This window comes from Dendrobates tinctorius, unplaced genomic scaffold, assembly GCF_039654945.1.
Source record: "Dendrobates tinctorius isolate UK_male_01 unplaced genomic scaffold, ASM3965494v1 ptg000069l, whole genome shotgun sequence".
Lineage (NCBI taxonomy): Eukaryota > Metazoa > Chordata > Amphibia > Anura > Dendrobatidae > Dendrobates > Dendrobates tinctorius.
The window spans coordinates 13,078,175-13,093,174 of NW_027361737.1; the positions used below are offsets into that span (position 1 = coordinate 13,078,175).

At 44.8% G+C, this 15,000-nt stretch overlaps 1 protein-coding gene across 5 annotated transcripts in view; it reads left to right on the forward strand.

Annotated features, from left to right (window-relative positions):
• Positions 1 to 12,531, forward strand: part of SERPINE2 (serpin family E member 2) — a 108,048-nt gene extending 95,517 nt beyond the window's left edge. For all 5 annotated transcript variants that reach the window (XM_073581107.1, XM_073581108.1, XM_073581109.1 and 2 more), the window contains one exon: positions 12,000 to 12,531. In XM_073581107.1, the coding sequence (XP_073437208.1) occupies positions 12,000 to 12,037 (38 nt within the window). In that variant the 3' untranslated portion in view covers positions 12,038 to 12,531. The remainder of the gene's footprint in view (positions 1 to 11,999) is intronic.
• Positions 12,532 to 15,000: the final 2,469 nt, after the last annotated feature.

The window sequence follows — 15,000 nt, forward strand, 5'->3', positions numbered from 1 at the left end:
CCAGCGATATGACGCGGTCAGGATCGCTGGTGCATCGCTAAGTGGTCGCTAGTGAGCTGCCACACAGGCAGATGTCACCAGTGACATCGCTGGGGTCGCTACTTACCTGTCACACCAGGCGATCCTGACGTCCTCCCGCCCGCTTCCACGCTCGTCGCTCCTCTCTCCACAGGAAGCCCAGCAGGAAGCTGATGACGAGAAACGGTCCAGGACGTTCTCGCACGATCAGCGATAATCAGCGGGGGAGCCGGTCGGAGGTAAGTATCAGACATAGTGATGTCGCTAGCAATATCGCTAGAACGTCACAAAACCTGTGACGTTCTAGCGATATTGCTAGCGATATCGCTTAGTGTGACAGGCCCTTAAGATGACCGATCCTTATCATGCACAACATCATGTGTCTGATTAGAGTCAGGAGGCCTCCATACAGATAGGTGGTTGGGCATGCTGGAATTGGTGGGTTCAGTCCTCTTCAATCTACCGTGTGCAGAAGAATCTACTGTCTGGTGTATGGAGGCTTGGCACATATAAAACCTTGATTTTAATTTGGATTATACAAAACCTTTTATTTGCATACTAAAAGTTGAACTTGCCAATATCGATGGGACCAGCCAGCTATCTTGTATGTATATTGATGTCTTTAGATGATGGAGAGAAGTAAAGAAGAGTCAGGCATAGTTCCCCTCATGAGTGATGAGCTGCTTCTGGCTGCAGCTAACTCTCTTCTCATTGGGAGCTCATGAGCACTCAGCTGAATGGAGTGTGCTTACAGTATGTCTGGGGTGGGTCTGGGTCAGGAGGAATACCTATGTACTGAACAAATGTTCTGCTGATGGCTTTTGATGGATATGGCCATCTTAAGTTTAAGACTCAAATATGAGTTATCCAGAGAAGAGTTGTCATTAGTAAAGGAGTTTAAAGCCACACTCTCAGTATTTGGTCCGTAATTTACAACAGTATTTGTAATCCCCCCCCCCCCCCCAAAAAAAAAAAAAGTGGGTTGCAGATACTGGAGTGGTGACATGTTTCTATTATACCTTTTCTCTGATTGTTCCTCACCTGGTTTTGGCTTACAAATACTGATGTGACCGTAGCATTAATATGGCCACACACCTTGGGTTGACCCAACCAACCTTTTTCGTCAGGAATAGATGAGAATCAAATGACCAGCATTTGTTTTTTTTTTTCTCTTGTTCAAGAGGAAAGAGGCATTTCAACATGTCCTATTCTTTGTCCTTCGATGAGATGAACTGCTGCCACAAGTGTTCTTACTGAGCACTCTCCATTCTGAACAAATTATCGCTCAGCCACATTGTGTTTGGGAAGTTTTTTAGGAATGGCGGTTGGCCAACAACTATTTAAAGTATAAGGTTAAGGATATATAGAGGATTTTTGCAGTGTAGCGGTTTGTTAAAGGGAATCTGTCAATAAGTTTTGCCCTTGGCAAGAAGCAGTATTGCTCTGAAGAACAGTGTAAAACTTTCCAAGGATGTTGTGTTTTTTTTCTTTTTTTGCTGTTTGCTCCATTGCTGTGAGATTCTTCTTCTATTCACTTGCAAATTTGCTTTGACAGTGTATTGTTGGACCTATAAGTGGACTTACAATCTTCCCTTATCCCCTCCAGTACACTTCTTGATTGACAGTTTAGAGCATAGGTGACATCATGCCTGTGGCTCCACTTGTCAGTCATGCAGGTGTGGCACCACAGAGGTACTGCACTTCACCCAGAGTTGTGGTATCCCACATCCCAGGTAAGGTGGAGGCACCCAACAGTACTCTTACACCAGCATCCAACACATCCTATAGCAGCAGGGCATCTGGATGTACCCTACGGGAGGATGATCTCAACCCTGTCTGGGTGGTAAAGGGTGTTGGGAGGAGGGTGGAGCTAGTAGGATGAGAACGGGAGAATGGAGTTCAGTGGGGAGTCCACCCTGAGGGGAGGAAGTGGAAGGATGTGTGTAAAGCATCTCCTGGTCAGAGGAGCTGCTGGGAATGGAAAGACTGAAGGAAGCTCCCTGAAGAGGGAAGGGATCCTAGAGGCACGGTACAGCGACCATACTGTCCATGGGGCTCGTTTCACGCCGGCTGATGTCGGAGGGATCAGGTTGCAGTTTAGGGACTGGCCCTAAAACTAGTGAAGTGGTCAATGGACTTGGCTAGATAAACCAGAGGCTCCGAGCATTGCAAGTGCTACAGCCAAATCCACAATTATTTGCTGAAAAGGCAGACACATAGGATCCAGGGACCTAGAGGTTATTCCTGCCAAGATCTGAATCTGCTGGCTTGGGACACTGTTTGTTTGTGAAGGTGCTGGAAGGAGGGAAGAAATCAGCACAGGGAGATGGCCAGGAAATGAACACACTGAAGGGAGTTCTGGAAAGGTGTTCTCCATCTTCCTGGAAGTTTGCTGGACCCCTCACCTGGATGGACGCAGCACCAAGTGGGCATCCATGCACACAAGAATTGTGAATAAAGCTTTGGAACTGCACCCACCTGTGTCCTCTGAATTCTTTCTAAAACACCTACTCAGCACTGCTACATCCACCACTACCAAATACAACATCTTTGCTAGCACCACTGCCCTGAGACAAAAGCTCTACCTGTGGAGAGCTATTACAATTCTGGAATAGCTCACACCATCATTCCCAGAGGATCTGTACTGCAGCGCTGGTCACCTCTAACCAGAAACCACAGGTGGCGTCACAAACACTTTACAAACTCTATTTTTCCCATGTAAATATCCCCTTTAATTGGATGCCCAGGGCCACGGACCGGGTCACAGCTGCCGTGACACATTCCTTTAAGTGGTCCAGTACAGAGTATCCCCACTGCCCTGGCAGGCGCTCCACAAGAGAGCCTGTGGCTACACTTGTCAGTCATGCACGAGAGCCTGTGGCTCCACTTGTCAGTCATGCGCGGGTGCAGCGCTGGCTAAGAGGAGCAGAGAAACACAAATGATAAAACCAATAGCGCACTTGGGAAGCTAATTTGCATGTGAATAGAAGAATTTCACAGCAAGAGAGCATCAAATGGCAACAGAAAAGGTAGCTTTGGAAGGGTTTTGGACTGTTCTTTTCTGCATTACTTCTGCTTGCCTAGGGAAAATCTTACTGACAGATTCCATTTAAAGAGGACCTGTCACCAGATCAAGTTTTTGCTTTTATTTTGCTCCAATTTATTATGTCTTAATATTATTATAATTAGTATTATGTATTTATTAAATATGAATAACTAGATTTTTATTTCAACACTGCTCCAGAGATGTGAAAAAATTATTTTTTAGTGCTATTTTGTAAATTTGTGTGGTCATTAACAAAAGGGCGTGGCTCAGCAGAATTCTCAGGGGCGTATCTTTAGGCTGTTCTTCGAGCACTCTCTGGCCACTTTTGATCTTGTAACTGGTTTTCTTTTAAACATTAAGCTTCAGCTGAAGCCAAAAGCTGCTGAATGCATGCAACACAATCTTGTGGACTTTTAGCGTTTAATATTTTAGGATAAGTTTAACCCCTTAACAACCGTCGATACACCTTTTAATGGCGGCAATTAACCCCTTCATGACCCAGCCTATTTTGACCTTAATGTCCTGACCATTTTTTGCAATTCTGACCAGTGTCCCTTTATGAGGTAATAACTCAGGAACACTTCAACGCATCCTAGCGATTCTGAGATTTGTTTTTTTGTGACATATTGCGCTTCATGTTAGTGGTAATCGTAGGTTGATAATTTTTGCGTTTATTTGTGAAAAATATGGAAATTTGGTGGAAATTTTGAACATTTTGCAATTTTCAAATTTTGAGTTTTTATTCTGTCAAACCAGAGAGTTATGTGACACAAACTAGTTAATAAATAACATTTCCCACATGTCTACTTTACATTGGCACAATTTTGGAATCAATTTTTTTTTTGTTTAGGAAGTTATAAGGGTTAAAAGTTGACCAGCAATTTCTCATTTTTACAACGAAATTTACAAAACCATTTTTTTAGGGACCACTTCACATTTGAAGTTACTTTGAGGGGTCTATATGGCAGAAAATACCCAAAAGTGACACCATTCTAAAAACTGCACCCCTCAAGCTACTAAAAACTACATTGAAGAAGATTATTAACCCTTCAGGTGCTTCACAGGGACTAAAGCAACATGGAAGAAAAAAATGGACATTTTAATTTTTCCAACAAAAATTTTTTTTTAGCATTAATTTTTTCATTTTCACATGGGCAACAGGATAAAATGGATCCCAAAATTTGTTGGGCAATTTCTCCTGAGTACACCAATACCTCATATGTGGTCATAAACCATTGTTTGGGTGCACGGCAGGGCCCGGAAGGGAAGGAGCGCCATTTGACTTTTTGAATGGAAAATATGCTGGAATATTTAGCGGTTGCCATGTCGTGTTTGGAGAGTCCCTGTATACCTAAACTTTGGAGCTCCCCCACAAGTGACCCAATTTTGGAAACTAGACCCCCAAAGGAACTTATCTAGCTGTGTGGTGAGCACTTTGAACCCCCAAGTGCTTCACAGAAGATTATAAAACAGGGCAGAAAAAATCATTTTTTTTCCTCAAAAATTATATTTTAGCAAGCTAATTTTTATTTTCACAAGGGAAACAGGAGAAATTGGACCCCAAAAGTTGTTGTCCAGTTTGTCCTGAGTACTCTGGTATCTCATATGTGGGGGGGACCACTGTTTGGGGGCACGGCAAGGCTCAGAAAGGAAGGAGCGCCATTTGACATTTTGAATGGAAAATTAGCTCCAATCGTTAGTGGACACCATGTCGTGTTTGGAGAGCCCCTGTGTGCCTAACTTTGTAGCTCGCCACAAATGACCCCATTTTGTAAACTAGGAAACTAAACCCCCTAAGGAACTTATCTAGATGCTTAGTGAGCACTTTGAACCTCCAGGTGCTTCATAGAAGTTTATAATGCAGAACTGTGAAAATAAAATTTTTTTTTTTCCTCAAAATGATTTTTTAGCAGACAATTTTTTATTTTCACAAGGGTAACAGGAGAAATTCGACCCCAAAAGTTATTTTCCAGTTTGTCCCGAGTATGATGGTACCCCATATGTGGGGGTAAACCACTGTTTGGGCACACGTCAGGCCTCGGAAGGGAAGTAGTAACGTTTTGAAATGCCGACTTGATGGAATGGTCTGCGGTTGTCATGTTACGTTTGCAGAGCTTCTGATGTGCCTAAACAGTGGAAACCCCCCACAAGTGACCCCAATTTGGAAACTAGACCGCTAAAGGAACTTATCTAGATGTGTGGTGAGCACTTTGAACCCCCAAGTGCTTCACAGAATTTTATAACGCCCAGGTGTGAAAATAAAAAAATCATTTTTTTTCCCACAAAAATCATTTTTTTATCCCCCAATTTTTTATTTTCCCAAGGGTAACAGGAGAAATTAGACCCCCAAAGTTGTTGAGCAATTTTTCCTGAGTACGCTGATATCCCATATGTGGGAGAAAACTACTGTATGGGCACACGTCAGGGCTCGGAATGGAGGGAGCACTGTTTGACTTTTTGAACGCAAAATTGGCTGGAATAAATGGTGGCGCCATGTCATGTTTGGAGACCCCCTGATGTGGCTAAAAAGTGGAAACCCCTCAAGTCTAACTCCAATCCTAACCCCAACACACCCCTAACCCTAATCCCAACCCAAATCATAACCCTATCCTCAACACACACCTAACCCTAATCCCAACTCTAATCCTAACCACAAGCCTAACCCTAATCCCAACTCCAGCCCACCCCTAATCCTAACCCTAATTCCAACCCTATCTGTTATGATTGGGTCACAGATGAGGAAAGCAAGACCAAGCTAAGCCACAGAAAACCAGAGAGGTTGGTAACTAAGTGGATTGCAGACCCCTGATCCTATCCACACAACTAGCAGTAGCCGTGGAGCGTACCTACGATGATTCTAGACGCCTCAACACAGCCAGAGAACTAAATAAGCCTAAAGCAAGAAAGGGGAAATCTAAACTGCCCCAGAGCAGACCCCAAAGGAATAGATAGCCCCCAAACTTATTGTCGGTGAGACAAGATGAAAACACAAACGTAGGTAGGAAAATAGGCTGAGCAAACAATGGGGCCCAAACTAACTAGACAGGACAGGAAAGGAAAGACACTGTCTGCAATCATGCAAAAAACCCTGCAAAAAATGCCCAACACATCTGATAGAAAAAATACTGAAGTCACTAGACTTCGCCCACTATATCAGCACTCTGGTATATTCTGAAAACAGAGCAAAGAGAGGCCAATCTAATAAGGGACAAAAACAAACTGGCACAAATGGTAATATAAGGATGGAAATTCAGCACAGCCCCGACTGGGGCTGGCTGACCACACAAAACTGAAATAGACAAAACCAAATCAAATGTGAACAATAGCAAAAGAACACTTAGCTTGAGCATGCAAGGACTGAGCTGGAAAATAAGACCTCAGGAGGCAGGAAAAAAATCACCAGCAGGGATAGAGGGAGTCGGCTGTCTTAAATCCAATCGTCCTCATTATCAGGTGGCAGGCCTCTGTTAATTAGATCAGCTCCATTACCTCCTGTAATCACCAGAGGGAGCCCGGAAAGAGAACTCGCGACCCCTTTGTTAATACAACCATCTCCACTACCTTCACCAGCAACCAGAGGTAGGCCAGAAAGTGAATTCACAACACCTAACCTTAATTCCAACCCTAACCCTAATTCCAACCCTAGCTCTGTCATGATCCATGCTGGATCATGACTGATATAATGCACAAAGTAAACTTTTTTTTTTTTTTCCCTAAGCTGTGCTTAAGGTGTTTTTGCCCCCTGTGGCCATTAGGATTATTTCACTGTGTCTCCTTTGTTCTAAGTTTTCCCCCCGGTGGTGGTGAGCATCATTGCACTCTAGTTTCGTTTGTTTAGTACACATGATTATAATGCAGGTGCGATTGCTGGCTCTGCTATAAAAGAGTCACAGGTGTTGCAATCAGTGTTGGTGATATTGTTAGTCTTTTCCAACCATGCTGGGTGAAGGATGGAGCTGAAGGAGAGTCCTGGGCAGCTCAGTGAGAGTCCTGGAGTGGCAACTATGATGTCTGCGAGGAGGGCTGGCATGGCTTGGTGGAGTTGCAGCTATAGTGTCAGCAAGTAGTTTTTGTATGGCTCGGTGGAGTGGCAGCTATGGTGTAGAGCTGCACTCATGATGCTGGACTCGGTTGCTGGAAAGCTGGACTCATATGCTTGACTCTGTTTCTGGACAGCTGCACGCAGGTGGTGGACTCTGTTTGCTCCAAGGCTGCACTATGGTGCTGAGACGAGTCCAGGACAACTCAGAGTCCTGGAGTGGCAGCTATGGTGTCAGTGAAGAATTCTTGCAAAGCTTGGTGGAGTGGCAGCTATGGTGTACAGCTGCACTCAGTTGCTGGACTCTTTTGCTGGAAGCTGCAGTCAGGTGCTGGACTCCGTTGCTGGACAGTGCACCCAGGTGTTGGACATGGTGGGAGGAAGATGCACTCAGGTGTTGGGCTCTGTTGCCTGGAGCAAGTGCATCAGAGCAAAGCTGAGTGTTTCCCTGTTTGTCACTTTTCCTCATGTTGGTGTTAGTACAGCGGTGGGGCCAGTGCCTGCACCACCCAGCTCCCTAGTAAGGAATAGGTGTAGGGTTTGCTAGGGCGACAGGTTCATGATCGGCGCCCGGTGTGGAACCGGCATAGGGAACGTTAGGAGCGTTAGGGACACCGACTCAGGGGAGTGCAGGAGGTCTCCAAGTCCCCGTTCCCTATCGCAGGGCCCACTGTTGTAAATGTTTCCCTATCCCCTGCATCTTGTTGTATTAGTTACCGGCCTGTGGGCTGCGTCACACTGGACAATTACTCGTGCCGTGTCCTGTTGTATTAGTTGCCGGCCGTGTCACACAGGACGGGGCAGGTGACATTATCACCAACCATACATTTTTTTTTTCTGGTTAACATCGGGCCATGTTCAGACCTGTGAGCATTTGCTGCTGGGCCTCACTGAGGTGAGTGAGGAGCTGCATGGTGTGTAAGCAGTTCCAGCAGCAGTAATCAGGGTCTGGGGCCATCCCTCGGACACAACCGGAAAATCAAATAGCGGCTGGCAATGAAGCCCCTAGAGTCGCTGCTGGGGAGCGGGACTTGCTCATACTGGCGGATGCACCCAGACAGGTGGGTGGAGTTGGTGTCCCTATGGTGCTGTCTGTGGTTCCCCGAGGTGAAGGGGTACATCCCGGTAGTGAGCAGACTGGTGTTATAGTCCGTGGGGCTCATGCCAAATCTTCCATACCACCGAAGAAGCCACCCCCTCCTGGTCGTGTGGAGGAAGGCGACCAGGGAGTGTATTTTTCCTCCATATCCCAGGCCCCTCCCTCACCGGTGTGAGCAGCAGGTGTGCTGCGGGGGAGTAGGGGCAAAGCTCAACCCTCGCCATTAGCCTACCCTGGGAGGCGCAGACCTCGTGGTGTAAAGGGTTGGGGGGTGGTGTACCCCTTGGTGGAGTGCGGGGGTGTGAATGTGGTGACACAGGGGGACGCCTCTGTTGTCAATCCCAGAGAGAGTTCCCCGATTATTGACAAACTAATGTGTGGCAATTAATGCTCAGGTCCGGACCTGTGTGTGAATGAGTGTGTATGGGTCCCACCAAAAAAACTCTGGGTCTGGGCGTCTCCGCTGTAGGTGGTACCCTGATGGGGAGTGGTCTTGAGGGTCCAGAGGCCCCTCATTAAGGGGAGGGTACTGTCATGATCCATGCTGGATCATGACTGATATAATGCACAAAGTAACCTTTTTTTTTTCCCTAAGCTGTGCTTAAGGTGTTTTTGCCCCCGGTGGCCATTAGGATTATTGCACTGTATGTTAGCAAGGAGTTTTAGCATGGCTTGGTGGAGTGACAGCTATGGTGTAGAGCTGCACTCATGATGCTGGACTCGGTTGCTGGAAAGCTGGACTCAAGGTGCTAGACTCTTTTGCTGGAAAGCTGGACTCATATGCTGGAGTCTGTTTCTGGACAGCTGCACGCAGGTGGTGGACTCTGTTTGCTCCAAGGCTGCACTATGGTGCTGAGAAGAGTCCAGGACAACTCAGAGTCTTGGAGTGGCAGCTATGGTGTCAGCGAGGAGTTCGTGGAAAGCATGGTGGAGTGGTAGCTATGGTGTCAGTGAAGAATTCTTGCAAAGCTTGGTGGAGTGGCAGCTATGGTGTAGAGCTGCACTCAGTTGCTGAACTCTTTTGCTGGAAGCTGCACTCAGGTGCTGGACTCCATTGCTGGACAGTGCACCCAGGTGTTGGACACAGTGGGAGGAAGATGCACTCAGGTGTTGGACTCTGTTGCCTGGAGCAAGTGCATCAGAGCAAAGCTAAGTGTTTCCCTGTTTGTCACTTTTCCTCTTGTTGGTGTTAGTACAGCGGTGGGGCCAGTGCCTGCACCACCCAGCTTCCAAGTAAGGAATAGGTGTAGGGTGTGCTAGGGCGACAGGTTCGTGATCGGCGCCCAGTGCGAAACCGGCAAAGGGAACGTTAGGAGCGTTAGGGACACTGACTCAGGGGAGTGCAGGAGGTCTCCATGTCCCCCATTCCCTAACGCAGGGCCCACCATTGTAAATGTTTCCCTATCCCCTGTGTCTGGTTGTATTAGTTACCGGCCTGCTGGCCATGTCCCACAGGACAGGGCACGTGACAAGCCCTAACCCTAATGGAAAAGTAAATATTTTATTATATGTGCCTGCCTATGGGGGTGATAAGGGGGGCCGTGACTTACTTTTTTTTTATTTTGATCACTGTGAGAGTTTAGTTGCAGGAGGAATGGTGGGACATAGCAGGTATCGGGGAGGGTGAGGGGGGGGATCGGGCAGGGAGGGGGGGCAGATCGTGAATGCAACATCCGATTGCTGCCGTCAGTCCGTGGTGGGGGCGATCGCCCCCGCCAGCCGGTGTGGGGGAGGGTCAGGGTAGTGTCTCCAGCCATGTCCGATGCTACTGCAGCATCGGGCATGGCTGGATTGTAATATTTGACCAAATTTCATTGGTGAAATATTACAATCGTACTGCACATGCGCCCGCCATTTTCCAAGATGGCGGCATCCATGATCCGGGACAGCCAGAGGGACATAGGAGGTACCGGAGAGGGTGAAGGGGGATCGGACTGCAGGGAGAGCGGAAGGAAGGGAAGTGGGAGCAGATCCTGATGGCAGTGTCCGATCGCTGCTGTCAATCCATGGCGGGGGCCGATCGACCCTGCCAGCCGGGTGGGGGGGGGTCAGGTTAGTGTCTGCAGCCATGTCCGATGCTACTGCAGCATCGACCATGGCTGGATTGTAATATTTCATCAAATTTCATTGATGAAGTATTACTATCGCTCTGATTGGCTGTTTCACTTTCAACAGCCCATCAGAGCGATCGTAGCCACGTGGGGGCTAAGCCACACCCCCTGCAGTGAAGCACAAAGCCTCCTGTGTGTACGCGGGTCGGGTGACCTTTCAGTGACCCCGGTCACCCGACCCGCAGGAGGGTGATTTATACCATGACTCCTGCGTAGGTGTCATGGGTTGTTTAGGCACGACTTTTCATGACGCCTACGTAGGCGTCATGGGTCGGGAAGGGGTTAAGGGTACTTATGCCTCAGTGCCCCTTTTTAATGGCGCTGAGAAATAATTGTATAGCTCCCCCCAGGGTCGGAATATAGACCCCAGAGAACATGATTTCGGTCGATTTTTACCGACCCTAGTGTTGCAGTCGCCGATATTAATGGAATAACGGCGACCACAAAAACAGTCCAATTTCTCATTTAATCTCTCTCCTCTGATGTGATCGCACATCAGAGGAGAGAGAAGTGGAGTCTCACGAGCCTCCCCCGGTACCTCCGGAGTCCCTGTGAAGTCCCCCGGGCCGCCGCCATCTTCTTCCGGGAGAAAATGGCGGGCGCATCCACAGTGAACCCGCCGAGATCTGCTGGCCGGCAACAATAGGAAATTTTTCCTATTGGTTCATTTTGATCACAGTAATAGAGTCTAAAAAAAAAAAAGTAAATCAAACCCTCTTGTATAACCCACTTACAGTAGTTAGGTGAAAATAATACAATTAAAGTATGTATTTCCTTTTTTCCATTCGGGATGGGGTTGGGCCAAAATTACACAGCAAATTTTGTGGTCCATTTTCCCCTGATACCCTTGTGAAAATAAAAAAATATTGGTTCCAAAGTTATTTTTTTTGTGAAAAAAGTGAAATGTTTTTTTCTTCCACATTGCTTTAGTTCTCGTGAAGCACCTGAATGGTTAATAAACTTATTTTATGTAGTTTTGCAAACGTTAAGGGGTGCAGTTTTTAGAATGTCGTCACTTAACCCCCGAAACTCACTTCAAATGTGACGTGGTCATTAAAAAAAAAAATGGTTTTGCAAATTTTGTTGGAAAAATGAGAAATCGCTGGTAAACTTTTAACCCTTATAACGTCCTACCAAAAAAATTTGTTTCCAAAATTGTGCTGATGTAAAGTTGACATGTGGGAAACGTTATTTATTAACTATTTTGTGTGGCCTCGCTCTCTGATTTAAGGGTGCAAAAATTAAAAGTTTGAAAATTGCAAAATTTTCAAAAATTTCCGTGTTTTTCATAAATAAACACAAGTTGCATCTAAGAAATTTTACCACTAGCATGAAGTACAATATGTCATGAAAAAACAATCTCCGAATCAGTGAGTTACGTTGAAGCGTTCCAAACATATAACTTCATAAAGTGACAGTGGTCAGAATTGTAAAAATTGGCTTGGTCATTATGTGCCAAATTGGCCCTGTCACTAAGGGGTTCATATTTGTTTGGAAAGTTCCTTTTTTTTATGGGAAACACCATTCCAAGCCCATTAAAACAAAACAAAAAAAATGATGAGTTCAGGAAACTTAGAGGATCCACCACTGTCTTTAAATGAGTCCTAATGCTCATTTCAAGGGGGAGGTAAAGGATGTGCATCCATATGTGCAGCTGGTTGTATATAAATGTTCTCTCTTTTCCAGGTGCCGTTCTCTTCACAGGACAAATAAACAAACCTTGAGGGTGAACAATTCCCGTGACACGTCTGAATCCAGTGTTTTGTATATTACTTTAGTTTTATTTTGTGAATGATCATTTTAATTTTCATTGTAATTTTAACAGTAATTTTTATTGACCTTTGTATTTTTGATACAGTAACTCGTGTTGTGGAATTTTTTTTTTTTTAATTATGATTGTTGTTTCCATTTTTTGTATATTTACGTTTGTTTTTGGTTTCTCAGAGGTCAGTTGTGGTATGGACCTGGTGTATATTTCATGGTACAGTATTTGTGGCTGGGATGATCTATGTTAGGGACTACTGGCCTTAATTAGCGGTACTTTGGCACACATTTTACTTATGAACATTAATTTTTGTTTTTAGGAGGTACTTAAATGTATTATGTGAAAACTGGAGACTAGATTTCTTTTCTATACATTTCTTGTAATAAATGATGCATGTGTTCTTTCAAATTAAATGCTCCAGACTGCATCTCGTGTTGAGGTGCTTTAAAAGTATATTGGAAGTGTGCGCTTTTTTTTTTATATTTTATTACTACACATTGTAAATTCATTATACCTTCTAAATGGTGGCGATCAATTCATTCATTTAGACAGTAAATACAAGGTGAAGTATGAATCTGCTGATCTTTTGATGCCAAGGTATTGGTATTTATGCCAGAGGCAAGTTACACATTTCCAATGTGTACAAACTTACCATTCTATACTAAGCTTAAAATGCCATTCTATTCTGTCCTTTATTGCAATAGATTCCAATGGCTTTAACCCCTTCCCGACCCTCGCCATACTAGTACTGCTCTGCGGGAACTGCATTTCTGCCGCAGTGTTACTAGTACGGCGGCACGATCACCGCGGCCTCACGCTGAGCGCCGTGGTGATAGGGTGCGGGTGTCAGCTGTATGTGACAGCTGACACCCCCAAGCAATGCCCACGATTGCTGCTAGCACCAATCGTGGGCATTTAACCCCTCTGATGCCGCTGTCAGTACTGACAGCGGCATAGAGAAGCATCGCGCAGGGAGTGGGCTCCCTGCGCGCTCCCACCGATACAACGCAATGCGTAAGATAAGAGCTAAGCTAAGAGTGCAGCATCATTCACCAGCAGTGACATCACTGGCATTTTCCCATGGTCCTGAAGTCACCCGCAGTTCAGCCCGGCCTCGATGTCACCGCTGGTGAATGATGCTTCATCCTCTGACAATAACATTTGGGGGAGTACTGCAAGTGGTGGTCTCTCCCTAAGCTGTTTAGTTTCTTCATAAACCTCTCCGCTGTGCTGTCATCGGTGAAGGGAAACCACCAAGGTTACTTACCGGTATCCGGTTTTTCCAGAGCCTATGACAGCACCTGTATATTCTCCCCATACCCCCTTTTTTACTGTGCGGTGTTCACTATAGATTTTGGTGACTTGATCATGGTGTTGGTTATGTATATCATTTTTGTAGGTCCTCTCCTTGTCTGTAACCCAACTGATGCGGGGGAGAGGTATTGCCCTTTTATTTCAGTAGGTTTCTTGTCCTTGGTGGGCAGATCTCTCTCTCAGGTATGCTGTCATGGGCTTTGGAAAAAACAGGTACAAGTAAGTAACCTTAGTGTTTTTTGCTTATTCTATACCTGCTGATCAACAGAGTATTTATTTTTTTGTTTAAATTTTCCATATTGTTGCAGTGCTATGGACCTCTTTATTCAGTTCTGATTTTCAAGATGTACAATGATGGAGAACAGGACACCAGAAAATCCTGTGAGCCACGTCTCCTTGGAAAGATCATAAAAATTACCACTAAATAAAAAGGTCCATATCTCTGGAACCGTATGGCAGGTTAAAGAAAACTGAAAACAAAATTCTTCAAAAAGGCAGGAATAAAATATCTAGGCCTCTAATGTCTCAAGATTCAAGCGAGGTTATCAACAGGAACTGTCACTTCAAATATAACAAAGTCCAGGTTCCTTATCCAAGAATGTTATACAGAGTAAGACATTTTTTGAGAAACACTGAAATGAATCTGTCAGCAGGTTTTTATGTAATCTGACAGCATAATAATGTACGAGTAGAAACCCTATTTATATCTATATATCACTTAGCTGACTAGTTGCATCAGTTGTTACCAAATCACCATTTTGTTTGCTACAGTTCTAGCAGAGCTTAGTTGTTGAGCTCTGTATAACCAGCCCACACCACCGATTTGCAGCTTCTGTATAATTAGAGAGCTGCCGTTCATTAATGATGATGGTGGAGTTTGGACTACCAGGCATGAGGCCAGTTGTCCTATGGTGATAATCACCTGCTGATAATTGCTGATTATATTGAAACGGCAAAACTCGGACCAGTAAGAGACCCATTACTAGAATAAAGTTCTCTTCCCCTACATAATGGTGTTCTCACATTACATAGCAAAACCTGCTGACATTCCGTTTTAAGGTTTTGTGTCACAGTATAGACTTTTGGTGGAATAATTGTTTAGTTGGAACACCAGATGTGACTCCTTTGATTACAAATTAGACAGACCACCTTGTCTATTCTCATCTGATATGACACAGTATTCTCCAACTTTTGCTCAATGCACAAATCACTAAGTAGTTTTTGTCCAAAAATTAGTGGAGAGCTCGATAAATGTGGCATTCAGTCTGAGCCTTCTTCTTTACAATGCAATTATCCCAAGAACCTTTGACAATTTCATTGATAAACCTGATTGTAGCAAATTATGTAACTGGGTATTTTAATAAGGTCAGATTCACATTGTTGGCCAGTATTTTTCATCAGTATTAGTAAACCAAAATCAGAGGTGTGATGTAAGCGGAGAAAGTTCTAAAGTAAAATTTTGCACCTCTTCCATTTTGGAGCCACTCCTTCTACATACTGAAGAATTCTGCTATGCAAAAATATAAAAATTACATACACTGCTCAAAAAATAAAGGGAACACTCAAATAACATATCCTAGATCTGAATGAATGAAATATTCTCATTGA